We start from the raw sequence: 16624 nt of genomic DNA, 5'->3' as shown, positions 1-16624 counted from the left end.
CAGAGATCTGTGCTTGGTAGGTCTGAGGTTGGATCCAGCAATCTCCATATTGAACAACTTCTCCAGGGGATTAGGATGCACATAATCCGTAGGGTTTACCACAAGAAACATTCCTTTATAATCTGTCTGGACTGTCAAGGCCTAGTAATAGAAAACTGTCATAGCTGGGAAGGTGATCTTCAAATATAACATGATTAAGGAATCTTCACTCCAGTTCCTGTCCTCTGGTACAATTTGACATGTGTGTTGAAGACCCTCCTAAGTGTTTGCGCTTGGTACAGTGGTTTTCACGTTTTGTTCTGTGCAGTGTCCACACAGCCTGCATGCACCCAGTGCACACCCCGTATGAGCAATGCCATTTTGTTTTAGGTATTGGGATTCCAAGTGAAAGTGTTCAAGTGATGAAAGAGTTCAGGGGCTTAAAACAAAGAGAAGCTTGTTTGGTTAAATATATTCAGATAATTAAGGGTTTAATGTTATTTCACCACCTCAAGTGTTAACTCGTTTTAAAATTTTTGTCATTTAAATACATCTTTAACACAGCTAATCTCTTCTCCATACCTTATGGTATATACATATTGTGCTTTGTAATGATGTAACCTGTTTATTTTTTCTTTCCCTATGCTTCCTGGATTTCTCCTGTCCTACTTTTTTCTCTTGCTTGTTTTATCTATCAAGCTTATTGACTTCAGTAACTCAGTGAAGGTACAGAACTAGTTACGTGTTTACTAGCATTATTGTATTGATGACTTCAATAAATTGTAAAGTCATGACAAAATCCAGTTCATCCATATTCAAGGCAGACCTAAGGCCAGAAAAGTGGACTTTTCTGGGGAAAGGAGCTGTTAAATTAGAAGATAGAGATTTGTGTCGTACATTCTCACAAAATCCGATGCAAGTATCCTTCCAAACATGGGACAATAGGATACATTCATTCTTTATAAATGTGATCTCACTGACATTTTCAATTCATTTGTAGGATTCCAAAGCCTATTTTCATCTTCTCAATCAAATTGCACCAAAAGGACAAAAGGAAGGTGAACCACGGATAGATATTAACATGTCAGGTTTCAATGTAAGTATAGGTGTTCTTTTGAATTCTACAAGCTTACAAAGTTGTTGTCAATTTCTTATAAATAACAAGAATTTTTATAATTGCATGTTGTGGTGTTGACAATTTTAAGCATTATTTTAAAATTTATTACTGTAGGTGTAATTCAGAGGCAGAAAGATGCTTTGATTTATGTTAACAGTTTATTCGTGAGTTCTGTAATTATGGTGGCATTGGTTCATATGGATGGCATAAAATATTCAAAGCAAGTGTGGGGAAATAAGCACTAGAGACTAACGTTTTCCAAGTATTTGGATTACAATCACAGTGATAGATTTAATGACTACATATTCATATATGCATCTGTAATATTCCTGTGTTGAGAGTAATGTGAATATGTTTACAAACTGCTGCTCCCTGAAATCCAGTTTGGGGAATTACTGTCACAGAACATGTTCCCTGATTACATCACTTATTTGTTCAATGACCTTGGACAAGTTCCTTCCCGAAATTGGATTTCACTTTGTTCATACATGAAGTAAAGAGTTGGCCTAGACTATTTAGTCCCAACTTTCTAGGATCCTGTTGTTGCTAGTACTCATTAGATGTGGAATGTATTCTACTGGTTTTTAAAAATCCACATTTCTAGCATATTTCACAGTAGGATTGAGTGGATTACACTGGCTAAACCATTTATGCTGCCCTTATCAGAACTGAATTTGTAACTGACTTTGTAGTGCTTATATTTCTGTCTGTTTTTAACTGTGAAATTCTTCAGTTCAGGTCACTCTTGGCACGAACAAGGGGCCCTCTTGTGCACTAAGGGAGCTGTCTCTATCACTCCTCCCTAGTTGATCTTAAAGCACTCCCTTCATTGTCTCTTACCTCCTCAGAATCCTTCAAGGTTTCCCCGTTGACTCTAGAGTTCAATCCGAAATGTTCTGCTGATCATGTAAGGCCCTGCTATACCAGTGCAATTTCCCACTACTCTGTACCCACCACACACACACTCATTTTACCTCTGAGCCTTTCCTCTTGCTTTTCCCCTTGTTTCTCAGTGTCCTTCATCTTTTTCAGTCTTATATCTTCTTTAGCTGTGTATATATATATATATATATATATATATATCCATCCATCACCACATCAAGTTTCCTCATGATCCTTTGTAATTCCTCCCTGCCCCCATACTCCCATACTCCTCCATCCCAGGCAACCACTGATTTACTTTCTTTAAGTTTAGTTTGAATTTTTGAGAATTTTATGGAATCATACAGTATGTATTCTTATTTTTTATCTAGCTTCTTTCACTCAGCATAATTATTTTGAGATTCATCCATGTTGTTGCATGTATCATAAATTCATTCCTATTTTATTGCTGAATAATAGTCCAGTGAATGGATATACTATAATTTGTTACCCATTCACCTGTTGATGAACATTTGAATTGTTTCCAGTTTGGGGCTATTACAAATACAGCTGCTCTGAACATTCATATACAAGTCTTTGTATGCATATACGCATTCATTTATCTTGGGTAAATACCTAGGAGTAGAATGGCTGGGTAGTATGGTATGTGTGTGTTTAACTTTTTTAAGGAGCTGCCAAGTTGTTTTCCAAAGTAGTTGTACCTTCGCACATTGCCGCCAGCAGGACGTGAAAGTACCAGTACGTCCACATGCTCACTGACACCTTAGTGTGGTTAAACATGAATCATTTTAACAGGTGTAGAGGTGTCTCATTGTGATTTTAATTTGCATTTCCCTAATGACAAGTGATGTTGAACATCTTTTCACATAGTTATTTGCCATCCATATATCTTTGTTTAAACACTTTACCCATTTTAATTGCATTGTTTGTTTTCTTCTTGTCAAGTTTTGAGTGTTTTATATATTTTGAATACAAGTCCTTTATTGGATATGTGATTTGCAGATATTTAGTCCCGGTGTTTTTCAAAGAACAGACGTTGTTAATTTTGACAAAGTCAGATTTAGTTTTTTTTTTCTCTTACGAATCATGCTTTTGGTGTTGTATCTAAAAACTTTTAGCCTAACACAAGGTCACAAGCATTTCTCCTTATGTTTTCTCCTAGAGGTTTTATAGTTCGGGGTTTTACATTTAGTTTTACATTTGGGTTTTAGATGTATGTGTTGGGTTTATACATTTGTGTGTGTGTGTGTGTGTGTGTGTGTGTGTGTGTGTGTGTGTTTGGGGTTAATTTTGAATATGATGTGAGGTATGGGCTGAAGTTCTTTTTTGCATATGTATATTTTTTATTTGATTATTTTTTGTTTCACTATTCTACAATGTATTTAACTATTTGAATTTTTAAAATTTTTGGGCTATTTTAAAGCTTCCTTCTATTCCAATATTATCAATGCTTTTTGTTTAGGAATGCCAAGATGATCAATGAATAAGGGATTTTAAAATAAAGATGGTAAATAGCATAAACCAGAGGCATTAAAGTAACAACTGATAGGTTACAAGAAATAAAATAGGCTCTGTGAGAGGAAGTCACTAGGCTCACAGAGAGTCCTGAAGAAAGGCTGAATCCCACTCAATTGCCCATCTGCTCGTGGTTACTGATTGCTCTGCAGATGGTAACAGAGAAGGGTAACACAATAAATACACATTGTTCTGGAGTCCCAGACAGTCACGGCACCTCACTGGAGATTAAAAAACTAAAGATACCACCACCCATTAAAGACAGAGTTAAGACTCTCAAACTATACAATCTGCATGCACCGTGTTGGTTTAGAAGTAACATTCCTCAAGTTCCCTTTCTCTCTTTTTTCCTCCTAGTTATAAAATCCCTTTTCCTTTCACATGACACTGTTTTCCAGAAGAGCTACTTTTGCCCTGGGGTAGACTGGGGTGGAGATGTCTGTTGTAGCTGCCAAGAACAGTCTGGAGGGCAGGTCACTAGAAAGGAATAATCCAAAAGCAACTGTTTCTCCTGCAGCTCCAGGAGGAGGAAGTTTTATTGGTGGGAGGTGGGAATGGTGAGCACCTGGGAAACTATTTTTACATTGGTCTGAAATCATCAGATCTATAACTTAAAAATCTTCACCAAACCATACGTTAGTCAAGAGATCAGCATGCATCTTTCCAGAAGAAAAAAAAGGCAAAATGGAGAAGAAGAAAAGTTAGGAGTCCTAGGAATTAGTTGAAAGTAAGTATTTTTTTTTATAGAAATGGACAACTTTGCTTCCCGGGTGGAAAAGTAAAATAAAACAAACAAAAAATAGTTGAAGAGAAAAACAACGATTTAAAATATGCAATTTAAACTTGAAATAAAATTATCGGAACCTGGTATCCCTGATTATTATTTTTAAAATATTTTCTCATAATTCCATCATCTTTTTCAGCCTTACACCTTCTTTAGGGCTTAATTTAAAAATCTGAACAGGTTTTGCTTTTTTCTTGATGAATTTTGCCATGAGAGATGTAATCTCTATTGAGTTAAATGTATTCTGTCCTTAGATATACGATCTGGTGCCATCTAGGGTATTTTCAAGGTACTGCATATCCAGCACAGCCAACTTTTTGGGGTTTTTTTTTTGCATTCAAAACAATAAGTACCATATATTGGCTAAGAGAAAACAGAATTGTATACCCAGCCTACCATTGTAGGAAAACATTTCTACATTTTTAGTATGGTCTTTTAAAAAATGTCTTCTTATTTTACTTCAACAGGAAACAGATGATTTGAAGAGAGCCGAGAGCATGCTTCAACAAGCAGACAAATTAGGTTGCAGACAGTTTGTTACCCCTGCTGATGTCGTCAGTGGAAACCCCAAACTGAACTTAGCCTTTGTGGCTAACCTGTTTAATAAATACCCGGCACTAACTAAGCCAGAGAACCAGGATATTGACTGGACTCTATTAGAAGGTAACTAAAGGTTTCTTAAATTATGTTTGGGACTACAGAGTGGAAATACATAGGCTACATAGGCTACTACAGAGTAGAAATACATAGAAATTCATAATCTTGACTTTAATAAGTTTCCTTATCCCCTTTAGCAACCGTCTGCTAGAAGTAGTCCCAAGGGCTGAGTAAAAAGTGTCAGCTGATAGAAAGGAATGATACAAGGGAACTTTTAAAATAAGCTAGCCTAGGGTCACTTAGTTTAAGGCCACTTAGTAAACCAATGTTTTATTTTAATATTTTAGAATTAGGTCACTTTTTAAACCTCTCACCAGAAAAATGCCTATATGCATAAAATTTACACACATTTGCACAAAATTTATAAATTTACAATATTTATGTTTCATTCTTCCAGTCAGACTAACTGAAACTGGCCCCAGTTCCTTTCACACTTAACCTACTCAAAAAATAATAATAATGCATGGTAATTATTCGTTTAAGTTCAGGAAAGGCAGAGTTTACCTTTGCCAGATTATATATGCATGAAGTATAGTACTTAAAAATTAACAAATGTAAATAGTAGTTCATTGCATGTCTACTATCATTACTATAAAATCTTTAAATTTTATGCTTTTGAAGTTTCAAATAATTTGTTGCTCTAATATAGGCATGTAAAAGGAGTACATATATGTAGTTTAGTATTTGTTAAATGGGTAGAGGGAAGATGTAGATTAATATGAGTATAGAGGTTTATATGATATGACCCTAGCAAATTTTTAAAATAAAAACTAAACTGATAACATCAGTTACTTTAGAGGTATGGGGATTTGGGGAGATACTGGAGAAGGATTAGACAGAGGAGGAGATTTTAAAAACTTCATACACCTCTAAATTGCTTAACTGGTTATTAATAAGGTTGTATTCTTTACTTTTAAAATAAATTCATCCAGTTTAAAAAAGAAGCATGTATCTAGAGAGAATGTATTTAGAGAGGCTGCTTAGAGACTCACAATGGAGAAAAAGCTCTAGATCTGTAAAGAAGAAATAAAATAATCTTATATGTGGGTTGATGTTATATGCACATATACAAGGTATTTAATGAATATATAAACATTGTGAATATTTTTAATAGGAGAAACTCGTGAAGAAAGAACCTTCCGTAACTGGATGAACTCTCTTGGTGTTAATCCCCATGTAAACCATCTCTATGCGTAAGCCTTCCTACTGCTATTGTAAACAGTTATGAACATCATGAATGGACGCTGCACAAATAATTACAGCTCTAAACCTTTCCTAAATGTTAGTTTGTAGCATATTACTTATATTGGAAAATGTTGAGTGGTGACTCCCATTTTCATTTCCAAATACACAAAAGCCCAGATTATTTCTTTACATGATCATTAACATTAAGTGAAAGAATGTATAAATGTCTTTCTAACACCGTAGGGAACAGATATTTGTATTTTGAAACAGAGACCAGAGGGTGCCTTAAGCAGACCATCCATGATGCCTTGAAGCCTTTGTACTCACTGTTCTGTCAGCCCGGAATGTTCTTTTCCACATCTAATGCGTTATTCCCTTGCTATATTCAAGCCACTGATTCAGATCTTGACCACCACCTACCACTACCTAACCCCTAACCTCGTTCTTTTTTTTTTTTCATAGCAATTAAATACACCCCAAATCATATTATCCATATACTTGTTTCTTCCCTCTCTCTGTCTCTCTCTCTCTCTGTCTCTCTCTCTCTCTCTCTCTGATTTAAAGGCCAGGGATTTTTGTCCTATGTGCCCAGCTTCTAGAACAGTACTTTTCAAACGATAAGCTCTCAATAAATATTTTTAAGAGAATTGGATGGTGTTAGCTCTACTTTCAGCACAGATTGATTAAAAAAATAGGAGTCTTGGATATTATCTATGGTTTTATATATCTTGTTTGACAGTGTAGTGTTATTGTTTTTAAGGAAACATAGGCCCAGCTGTCTGAAAGCATTGATCAAATTCTTTTTAAATCATTAGTGACCTGCAAGACGCCCTGGTAATCTTACAGTTATACGAACGAATTAAAGTTCCTGTTGACTGGAGTAAGGTGAATAAACCTCCATACCCGAAACTTGGAGCCAACATGAAAAAGGTAGATAATTAGGTTGCTGCACGTATTTCTTACAGACTTTTAATTCACAATTTGTTTCTTTTGTTTGGGAAACTCGTTGGCTCTGAGCTTCTTCAGGAAAGGAACTGTGTCTTAGTTTTGTGCACACGTCCATATACAGATTAAACAAGTGAAAAATCTTTTAAGCATTTGCTTTTGTGTGTTTGCAGCTAGAAAACTGCAACTATGCTGTTGAATTAGGGAAGCATCCTGCCAAATTCTCCCTGGTTGGCATTGGAGGGCAAGACCTGAATGATGGGAACCAAACCCTGACTTTAGCTCTAGTCTGGCAGCTGATGAGAAGGTATGGTACACAATTTTAGCTGTTTAAGCTTCACTATAATACAAGTCTGTGATCTAGTCCTTATTTTTAAGCAAATGTATCGATGACTACATCTTTGAAATTTCTGTGTTTAGACTCTGAAGTGAGTTTAAGTAATGAATATATGTTGGATGGCCAATGAGAGCTGGCTTCTTGAAAGTGAGGCAGCAGAACTGTGACTATTTCCCTTTTTGCATAGGAAGCCTGACAGACAGACTTGAGCCTCATTTAGTGTCGGTGAATAAAAATAGCAAAAATTATGAATACCCCATGTATACATTTGAGAAAGATCTCTTAACTGTAATGCTGAAAAGCATTCATTATAACTGGGTACCAGCCAAAGCACAGCTTATTTTAAGTCCTTACTATGGTTGGACTAGTACAAAATGAGACTGCAGTAGACTGTTGGGCTTACTCATTAAAGCACTGAGAATCTTCCCCCCACCAGTGCAAAAGGCAGCTCAATGGCAAGCCACTACGACTTGAAATGTTGGTTGTTTTTTTTTCATACAGTGCAACTCTCTTTCCATGAAATCTAAACCTAAAGAGAAGAAATTAAAGATAAAGCATCTTTCTAATTGAATTTTTTCTCATGAAGTAGATCAGGACCTTTTCTTCTGCTTCTTTTAGATATACCCTCAATGTCCTGGAAGATCTTGGAGACGGTCAGAAAGCTAATGATGACATCATTGTAAGCTGGGTGAACAGAACATTGAGTGAAGCTGGAAAATCAACTTCCATTCAGAGTTTTAAGGTAAGAATTCCATGTTTGACTATTAAACACTGTTTGCTCTAGAAAGTATCTATAATTTGGAAGGCTAGCTTTTGGTTTCTTTGTGAGTGAGAATCATTGTTGGGCCAAAGCGTGATTCTTTTTTAATTCACTGGTCTTTGTTTCTGGCAGCTTTATATAGGTAATCCACGTTAATCTGTACACATTGAAATTCTCAGATGTATTGTCCTTTTACACTAGGACAAGACGATCAGCTCCAGTTTGGCAGTTGTGGATTTAATTGATGCCATCCAGCCAGGCTGCATAAACTATGACCTTGTTAAGAGCGGCAATCTAACGGAAGATGACAAGCACAATAATGCCAAGTAAGGGATGCTGCATAATATCCTGGCAAGAGCACAGGCGTTATAGTCAGGCAGACCTGCATTCTCATTCAGGTTCTGCCACTTGAGAATGATGTCACCTGGGGGAAACCTCTTCTAGCCTCAGATTCCTCATCAGTAAAATGGGATCAATCATACTTACCTTGGAGGGCTTCCCTGGTGGCGCAGTGGTTGAGAGTCCGCCTGCCGATGCAGGGGACATGAGTTCGTGCCCCAGTCCGGGAAGATCCCACATGCCGCGGAGCGGCTGGGCCCGTGAGCCATGGATGCTGAGCCTGCGCATCTGGAGCCTGTGCTCCGCAACAGGAGAGGCCACAACAGTGAGAGGCCCGCGTACCGCAAAAAATAATAATAATAATAATACTTACCTTGGAGATTTTGAAATGTATAAAATCTGTAAGAGCCTAGCGTTGCACCTGACCTAGTAGGTAGGTGCTCAGTCAGTCGTTGCTTTAGTAGATTACAGAAATAATGTATGTTTTAATGCAACTTAGCTGCAAACTCACAAGTGAAAGATGAGCTAAGAATAACCATGCCTTTGATAAGAGTATTCTTCTGTCGCACTCTTTTAACGCACATTATCTAGTGATGTCTCTCTTACTGTGCATAGACCAATTTACTATGTATGTTGAGTTTATTATCTTGGTCCCTTAAGTGGGTAGGATGCTAAACCCTCCGGTGGAACTGTGCCTTGAAAGTTTCCTGTGTTTCAACAGTATTGAGGTCTTTTCCACCTGTCTTCCCTTCTCCAAAGACCTAGACTGTGATCTGGTTTCATGGGTAACCCATGAAAACTTTCCCAGTACACACTGAAAATCAGCCCCCAGCTGGGCTTCACAGGATAGCTAAGAAACATTACTGCAAAACTTCGTGGTTAAGCACGTCATTTCTGCCCTCAAAAAAATATTTGTAGCGTAATATGATAAAGATTTAATATCCATAATTTATAGAGAACTCCTGAGGCTTCTTTTTCCAGATGCTTGATCATCTTTAAAGATTCCTGTTACAGAACACCTAGAAATGCCTTGTGTATTAATTGAGGGAAGCTCTTGCAGATTTCCCCAGCTGGACATGTCATGTTCTTTTCTCCCTTCCTTTCTCTACACTTTGCATTCCTTGCTTCGGCCACTCTGGCCATGTACCATGTAGGCTCTCTCCCCTCCCTTGAATATTTGGAAGTATTCACTGCATCTACCAACTTGTATTTTGCGTCTGGCATAATTTTTTCCACCCCAAATCTCTAAGATCTCATGAGAGTTACTATTATCTTATTACATGCTCAACAAGAATATCAATCTGGGTAATTATATATTCTAGAAAACTATTTTTTTCATATCAAATCAGTGCTCCAAAATTATTTCTCATTTTATATTGTAGAAAAAGAGTGAATAAATATTATCAGCCCAAAATAGTAGAGCTTAAAAATCTGGTGTCACTTATAAGTGACCTCGCAAACAAAATAAAACAGAAAACAAAATAACGAAAAATGAAATCATTCCGATTTGAACTTTCACTATAGAAGTTTTGCGTCCCAGACAAATGATTATATAAGAGGAAATACATGTCTCATGTTGTGCCCTTGACTGACCAGAATTTCACCTTAATTATTGTTTCCTCCAAAAATAGGTACGCAGTGTCAATGGCTAGAAGAATTGGAGCCAGGGTGTACGCTCTCCCGGAAGACCTTGTGGAAGTAAAGCCCAAGATGGTCATGACTGTGTTTGCATGCTTGATGGGCAGGGGAATGAAGAGAGTGTAAAATAACCAATTTGAATAAAAACAACCTTGCTCCCAAGTGCATGATTAGCAGGTCAGCAATTTCCAGGTGAAGTGCTCATGGCTTAAGGAACCATTGGTTATTTAAAGGACTTTTAACAAGACTAAGCTCATCATGGGAGCCCTCAGGGGAAAGAGTTTTAATAACAACTCCTCTTTCCTGTAGTCAAGGTGGATTTGTCATGCCCACCTGAAATGTGCTCATAGCCAAATCATTTACTCGCTCCTCCTAGATCGCTGCCCTTGACGTTTCCCATTGCTGTACGTATTTCTCTCTGTTTCTGTTTCCCTCTTAGAATGTCCACCTCCTGGGACTTGCTTAGATGATTGGATATGAATATTATTAGACAATAATTCTGCTTTTCATCCAGTATGCTAGTTCTTATTCAAGAACTGTGGTCAGAGGGTATTTGGATATGAGTATCCTTCGCTTATCTCTCTAGTACTGAAAATTTACAGAAGTAACTGGCTGTGTAGAATGTAATAGAAGCTTTTCATATTCGTTTATTCTTAAAAATCAGTATCTTTTTACAGTATTCTTTCTACATGATCCTTTTTTGTACATTTAAGAATATTTTGATTACATTAAATAAGACTGCTGATTTTGCTACTTTTTTAAGGGGTCTTCAAGTAAGTAAAAAACATACATTATAGGTAGAAGAAAAATGTACCTTGAATTTCCATCTTCCCTCTCACACCGAAGCTGTAAACAATTGACATATTTTGTCTTAAAACACTTGGTTCAATATATGCTTATTTGTTTTAAAACCTGTATCATCAAACTCTCTCTTTAGATTTAAAGTGCTGTTGAATATGACACTTTTGAGGAGAGAGTGGGCTCAGAATTTAGGCAGGATACGGTAGGCCAAGTATGCTAAGTGTATAATAAATTTTCTAATTTTACACCTAAGACAAGGAGATGTGGTCACTAAAAAATAAACATATATGTAGGACTTAATGTACTCTTGCTTTGTCAAGCTGTTTGCTATAGTTTTCAAGATCACAATGTTACTCTAACTCTGAAAAGTGATGTAATCTGGTAGCAATGTATTAGTTCAAATAAAGGCATTTACATAATAATTAGTCTCTTCATGCTTCTGTCCCTTAGTAGTATGCCAGTAATGTTTGCCAGGTTTTTTCCTCCAATATTCTAACTCTTTTTCTGGTGTACTTTATAAAATGATGTTTGTTAAATTTAAGCTTTTGGAGCTGAATTACAGGGGCTGACTGAGTTAAGGATACGATCAGTGGGGTAAGATTACCAAAATTTCCTTATCCAATTTCTCCCTTTTTCTTTCTTTTCCATCTCATTCACTCTTTTCAATGTTTGATTTTATACAGAAGATCGAAACAGTGGGTATCAGAACAACCAGGGAAGAGAGATGGTTTACGTTAGGTTTTCTCAACCTCATCACCATATGGACATTTTGAGCTGGATAATTCTTTGTTGGAGGTGGGAGGGAGCTGTCCTGTGCATTGCAGGGGTTTAGCTCTATCCCTGGCCTCTACCCACAGATGTCAGTAGCACACCCCCAGTGTGTAGATAAAATATGTCTCCAGACCTGGCCAAATGTTCCATGGTGGGAGCAAAATCATCCCTAGTTGACAACCTGTTGTTCATGGTACCATTTCAAGGTTTTGTGTGAATGAGTAATATGAAATGTAGTCCTTTGAGGAAGTGCATGGTGATGATACTATAAAATATTTTGTATTTATAGTCTTAAGAATAAGAAAGACCTCTCTTAGTATGATACAAACCCCAGAGACATAAAATGAAAGAATGATAAATGTGACAATTCTGCTTTTGCAATAAATAAATAAATATAATAAAGTAAAATATAGATGACCAAGGAAAAAAGTTTAGTCCCATATGTTAGTCCATTCATAGACTGGGTGACATAAATAACAGAAATTTATTTCTCACAGTTAGGCAGTCTGGAAGTCCAAGATCAAGGCACTGGCAGATTCACTGTCTGCTGAAGGCCCACTTCCTAGTTCGTAGATGGCTGTCTTTTAGCTGTAGCCTCACATGGTGGCGGGGCAAGGAAGCTCTCTGGAGGCTCTTTAATAAGGGCACTAATCCCATTCATGACTCCACCCTTATAATTTAAGGCCCCACCTCCTAATACACTGGGAGATTAGGTTTCAATATATGAATTTTGGAGGAGACCCAAACATTTGGTCTATGGTGCCCATATCATGGATTTTCTTAATATAAGGACACCTTTTACGAATAAATAAAAGACAAGTCTTCTGCAAACATATGCCAGGGTAACTGATGAGATGGGATGACTGTATCTTACGACCTATCTTCTACCTTATTTCCAATGCTTATCTACATTGTTTCCTTCCAAGTACAAAAGTTCTTCTCTGTAAGTAACTATGTCCCAAATGCCTTGAAATGCCTTTGAAGCAAGAGAAAAGGCTTACTCCATCTTGTCCTTTATTCAAAAAAAGAGCTGGTTTCTTGGGTGGTTCACTGTACAAGGCCCACAGTCTGTAGGAATGCACCTTTGGTCTGTTAAGTGTTCACATAAAGCAATTGGCCTGAACACACCATTTCTTCTTTCCTCCAAATAAAGGGCTAAAATCACTAATATATTCAAAGCACTAACAAATCTATGAAAGAGAAAGTTCCTTTAGAAAAATGGGCAAAGGAGGTAAATATCCAACTTAAAACCTATAATTAACCAATGAACATAAAAAGCAAATGCTGATTCTCAAAAAGTAATGAAACCAACAAAGAATTGCCTTTTTTAGTAGACTTTCTTTTTTTTTTTTTTTTTTTTTTTTTGCCACACCATACAGCTTGTGGGATTTTAGTTCCCTGACCAGGGATTGAACCCATGCCCTCAGCAGTGAGAGCATGGAGTCCTAACTACTGGACAGCCAGGGAATTCCTGTAGACTTTATTTTTAGAGCAATTTTAGGTTCATAGCGTGAGTTTATTTCTGGGCTTTCTGTCCTGTTCTGTTAATCTATATTTCTGCTTTTGTGCCAGTACCATACTGTTTTGATTACTGTAGCTTTGTAGTATAGTCTGAAGTCAGGGAGTGTGAATCCTCCAGCTCTGTTCTTCTTTCTCAAGATTGTTTTGGCTACTCAAGATCTTTATTGTTTCCATACAAAATTTTAAAAATTTTATGTTCCAGTTCTGTGAAAAATGCTGTTGGTAATTTCATAGGGATTGCATTGAATCTATAGACTGCCTTGGGTAGTATAGTCATTTTAACAATATTGATTCTTCCAGTCCAAGAACACAGTATATCTTTCCATCTGTTTGTGTGGTCTTCGGTTTCTTTCGTCAGCATCTTATATTGTTCAGACTACAGGTCTTTTGCCACCTTAGGTAGGTTTATTCCTAGGTATTTTATTCTTTTTGATATGATGGTAAATGGGATTGTTTCCTTAATTTCTCTTTCTGATCTTTCATTGTTAGTGTATAGGAATGCAAGAGATTTCTGTGTATTAATTTTGTATCCTGCAACTTTACCGAATTAATTGATGAGCTCTAGTAGTTTTCTGGTAGCATCTTTAGGATTTTCTTTTGTATAGTATCATGTCATCTGCAAACAGTGACAGTTTTACTTCTTCTTTTCCAATTTGGATTCCCTTTATTTCTTTTTCTTCTCTGATTGCCGTGGCTAGGACTTCCAAAGCTATGTTGAATAAAAGTGGTGACAATGGAATCCTTGCCTTGTTCCTTAGAGGGAATGCTTTCAGCTTTTGACCACTGAGAATGATGATACCTGTGGGTTTGTTATATGCAAAAGTATCTTTAAAGATGTTCTTTTTAATCCAGGATACAATAAAAATTTACACATTACATTTGATTGTCAAGTCCCTGTTCTGCCTTTAAAATGTAAGACACAGGAACAATCTGTTGCTCTTTTCGTCTTTTGTGCCATTGACATTTGTTAAGAGTTTAGACCAGTTTTGTAGTAGGATGACCCACATCTGAATTTGATTGTGAAAAGAAGGAAAAAAAATTATTTGCCATTTAGACAAAATAATATTTACAAAACCTGGTATAAATGAGCTTATGATGAGTTTGTAGCATTTGTTTTAGGTGGGTACAGTTGAATAAGTGACATGGCTTTTTTGGGGGAGGGGTCACTTAAAATTTTTATTTTGAAATGATTATAAGTTAAGAGGAAGTGTCAAAAAGTGAACAAGTGGTCCCATGCACCCTTCATCCAGTTTCACCAGTAATAATGTCCTATATAGCAATAAAGCCATACCTTGGAGAGATTGTGGGTTCAGTTCCAGACCACTGCAATAAAGTGAACTTTTTGGTTTCCCAGTATGTATAAAAGTTATGTTTACACTATACTGTAGTCAGTTAAGTTTGCAGCAGCATTATGTCTAAAAAAAACTGTACATACCTTAATTAAAAAATACTTTATTGCCAAAAAATGCTAACCATCATCTGAGCCTTCAGCAAGTCACGGTAGTGACATCATTGATCAGATATCATAACAAATATAATAATAATGAAACAGTTTGAAATATTATGAGAACTACCAAAATGTGACACAGAGACCTGAAGTGAGTAAATGCTGTTGGACAAATGGTGCTGATAGACTTGCTTGATGCAGGGTTGCCACAAACCCTCAATTTGTAAAAAATGCACTATCTGCGAATTGCAATAAAATGAGGTGTATGTGTATATAGTACAATATCAAACACCAGGTGGATGAAATGGGTAAAGGGGGTCAAAAGGTACAAACTTCCAGTTACAAAATAAACATGTCCTGGGGATGTAATGTACAGCACAGTGACTACAGTTAATAACACTGTATTGTATATTTGAAAATTGCTGAGAGAGTAAATCCTAAAAGTTCTCATCACAAGAAAAAGATTTGTAACTACGTGTGGTGACAAATGTTAATTAGATTTATTGTGGTGATTATTTTGTAATATATACGAATGCTGAATCATTAGGCTGTACACCTAAAACAAACACAATGTTATATGTCAGTTATTACTGCAATTTAAAGAATAAAAAACAGGAACTGGAAAAGAGTAAAAAAAAAAAAAACCCAAGAAATTGGCATTGATACAATCCATAGAGCTTATTCATATTTCACTAGTTTTACATGCACTCATTTGTATGTGTATGTGTATATATATATAACTCTGCAATTGTATCTTGTAGAGTCATGGAACAACCACCACAATCAATGCTCCTTAGTGCTACCCCTTTAATAGCCACACCCACCAGCCTTCATCCTTAACCCTGGGGTCTATCTGGGGGTTCTCTATTAATTTCCACTGATCTATGTATATAGCCCTTTGCCAATAAATACCACATCGTCTTTATGACTATAGCTGCATAATAAGCCTTAACATCAAGTCTAGTGATTTTTTATTTTTCTTTTTCAAAATTGTTTTAGCCATCCTAGGTCCTTTGCTTTTCTACACACATTTTATTTATTTTTTTAAATCTCTATTTATTTGGCTATGCCGGGTCCTAGTTGCAGCACACGGGATCTTTAGTTGTGGCATGCAAACTCTTAGTTGCAGCATGTGAGATATAGTTCCCTGACTGGAGATTGAACCCAGGCCCCCTGCATTGGGAGTGCAGGGTCTTAGCCACTGGATCGCCAGGGAAATCCCTCCACACACATTTTAGAATAAGCTTTTCTATGTCTACCAAAAATTTTTTTTGCTGGAATTTTGCTGGGAATTGTGTGAAATCTATAGATCAATTTGGGGGAGAACTGACATCTTTATTATAACTCTTACAATCCATGAGTATAGTGTATCTCTTTATTTATTTAGGTCTTCTCTGATTTCTTTAATCAGCATTTTAAATTTCTTTGTATACAAAATCTGTACAGTTTTTGAAGTTTATATGTAAGTATTTCATTCTATTTTGAGTTTTTGGGTAAGTTCTTTGGGATTTTCTACATATACAATCGTGTCATCTTCAAAAATTTGTTAAGAGGGTAGATCCCCTGTTAAATGTTCTTAAAGATAAAAACAAATCATTTCGAATTTAATGGGAAGTGGTCCTCTGTCCTTCATATACCTTCCCAGAAACACTTCATGGGAAGGTGTATTTTAAGGATCAACAAGATGGGAGATGACAACGACTTGCTGGGAAACAAATAGTATTGGTGAAAGGTTTTTAAACAAAACCATTGGGGCTTCCCTGCTGGCGCAGTGGCTGAGAGTCCGCCTGCCAGTGCAGGGGACACAGGTTCTATCCCTGGTCCGGGAGGATCCCACATGCCATGGAGCAACTAGGCCCGTGCGCCACAACTACTGAGCCTGCGCTCTTGAGCCCGCGAGCCACAATTACTGAAGCCTGCGCGCCTGGAGCCTGTGCTCCGCAGCA

The 16624-nt window shown here is 36.8% G+C and overlaps 1 protein-coding gene across 3 annotated transcripts in view; it reads left to right on the top strand.

Moving 5' to 3' along the window:
• PLS3 (plastin 3) overlaps positions 1-11361 on the top strand; it is a 90573-nt gene extending 79212 nt beyond the window's left edge. For all 3 annotated transcript variants that reach the window (XM_060137119.1, XM_060137120.1, XM_060137121.1), the window contains exons 9-16: positions 980-1075; positions 4745-4940; positions 6049-6127; positions 6935-7049; positions 7238-7371; positions 8020-8143; positions 8363-8487; positions 10132-11361. In XM_060137119.1, the coding sequence (XP_059993102.1) occupies positions 980-1075; positions 4745-4940; positions 6049-6127; positions 6935-7049; positions 7238-7371; positions 8020-8143; positions 8363-8487; positions 10132-10264 (1002 nt within the window). In that variant the 3' untranslated portion in view covers positions 10265-11361. The remainder of the gene's footprint in view (positions 1-979; positions 1076-4744; positions 4941-6048; positions 6128-6934; positions 7050-7237; positions 7372-8019; positions 8144-8362; positions 8488-10131) is intronic.
• The last annotated feature ends 5263 nt before the right edge of the window (positions 11362-16624 follow it).

The sequence above is a fragment of the Lagenorhynchus albirostris genome, chromosome X (genome assembly GCF_949774975.1).
Source record: "Lagenorhynchus albirostris chromosome X, mLagAlb1.1, whole genome shotgun sequence".
Classification (NCBI taxonomy): Eukaryota; Metazoa; Chordata; class Mammalia; order Artiodactyla; family Delphinidae; genus Lagenorhynchus; species Lagenorhynchus albirostris.
This window is presented reverse-complemented; position numbering and strand designations above follow the sequence as displayed.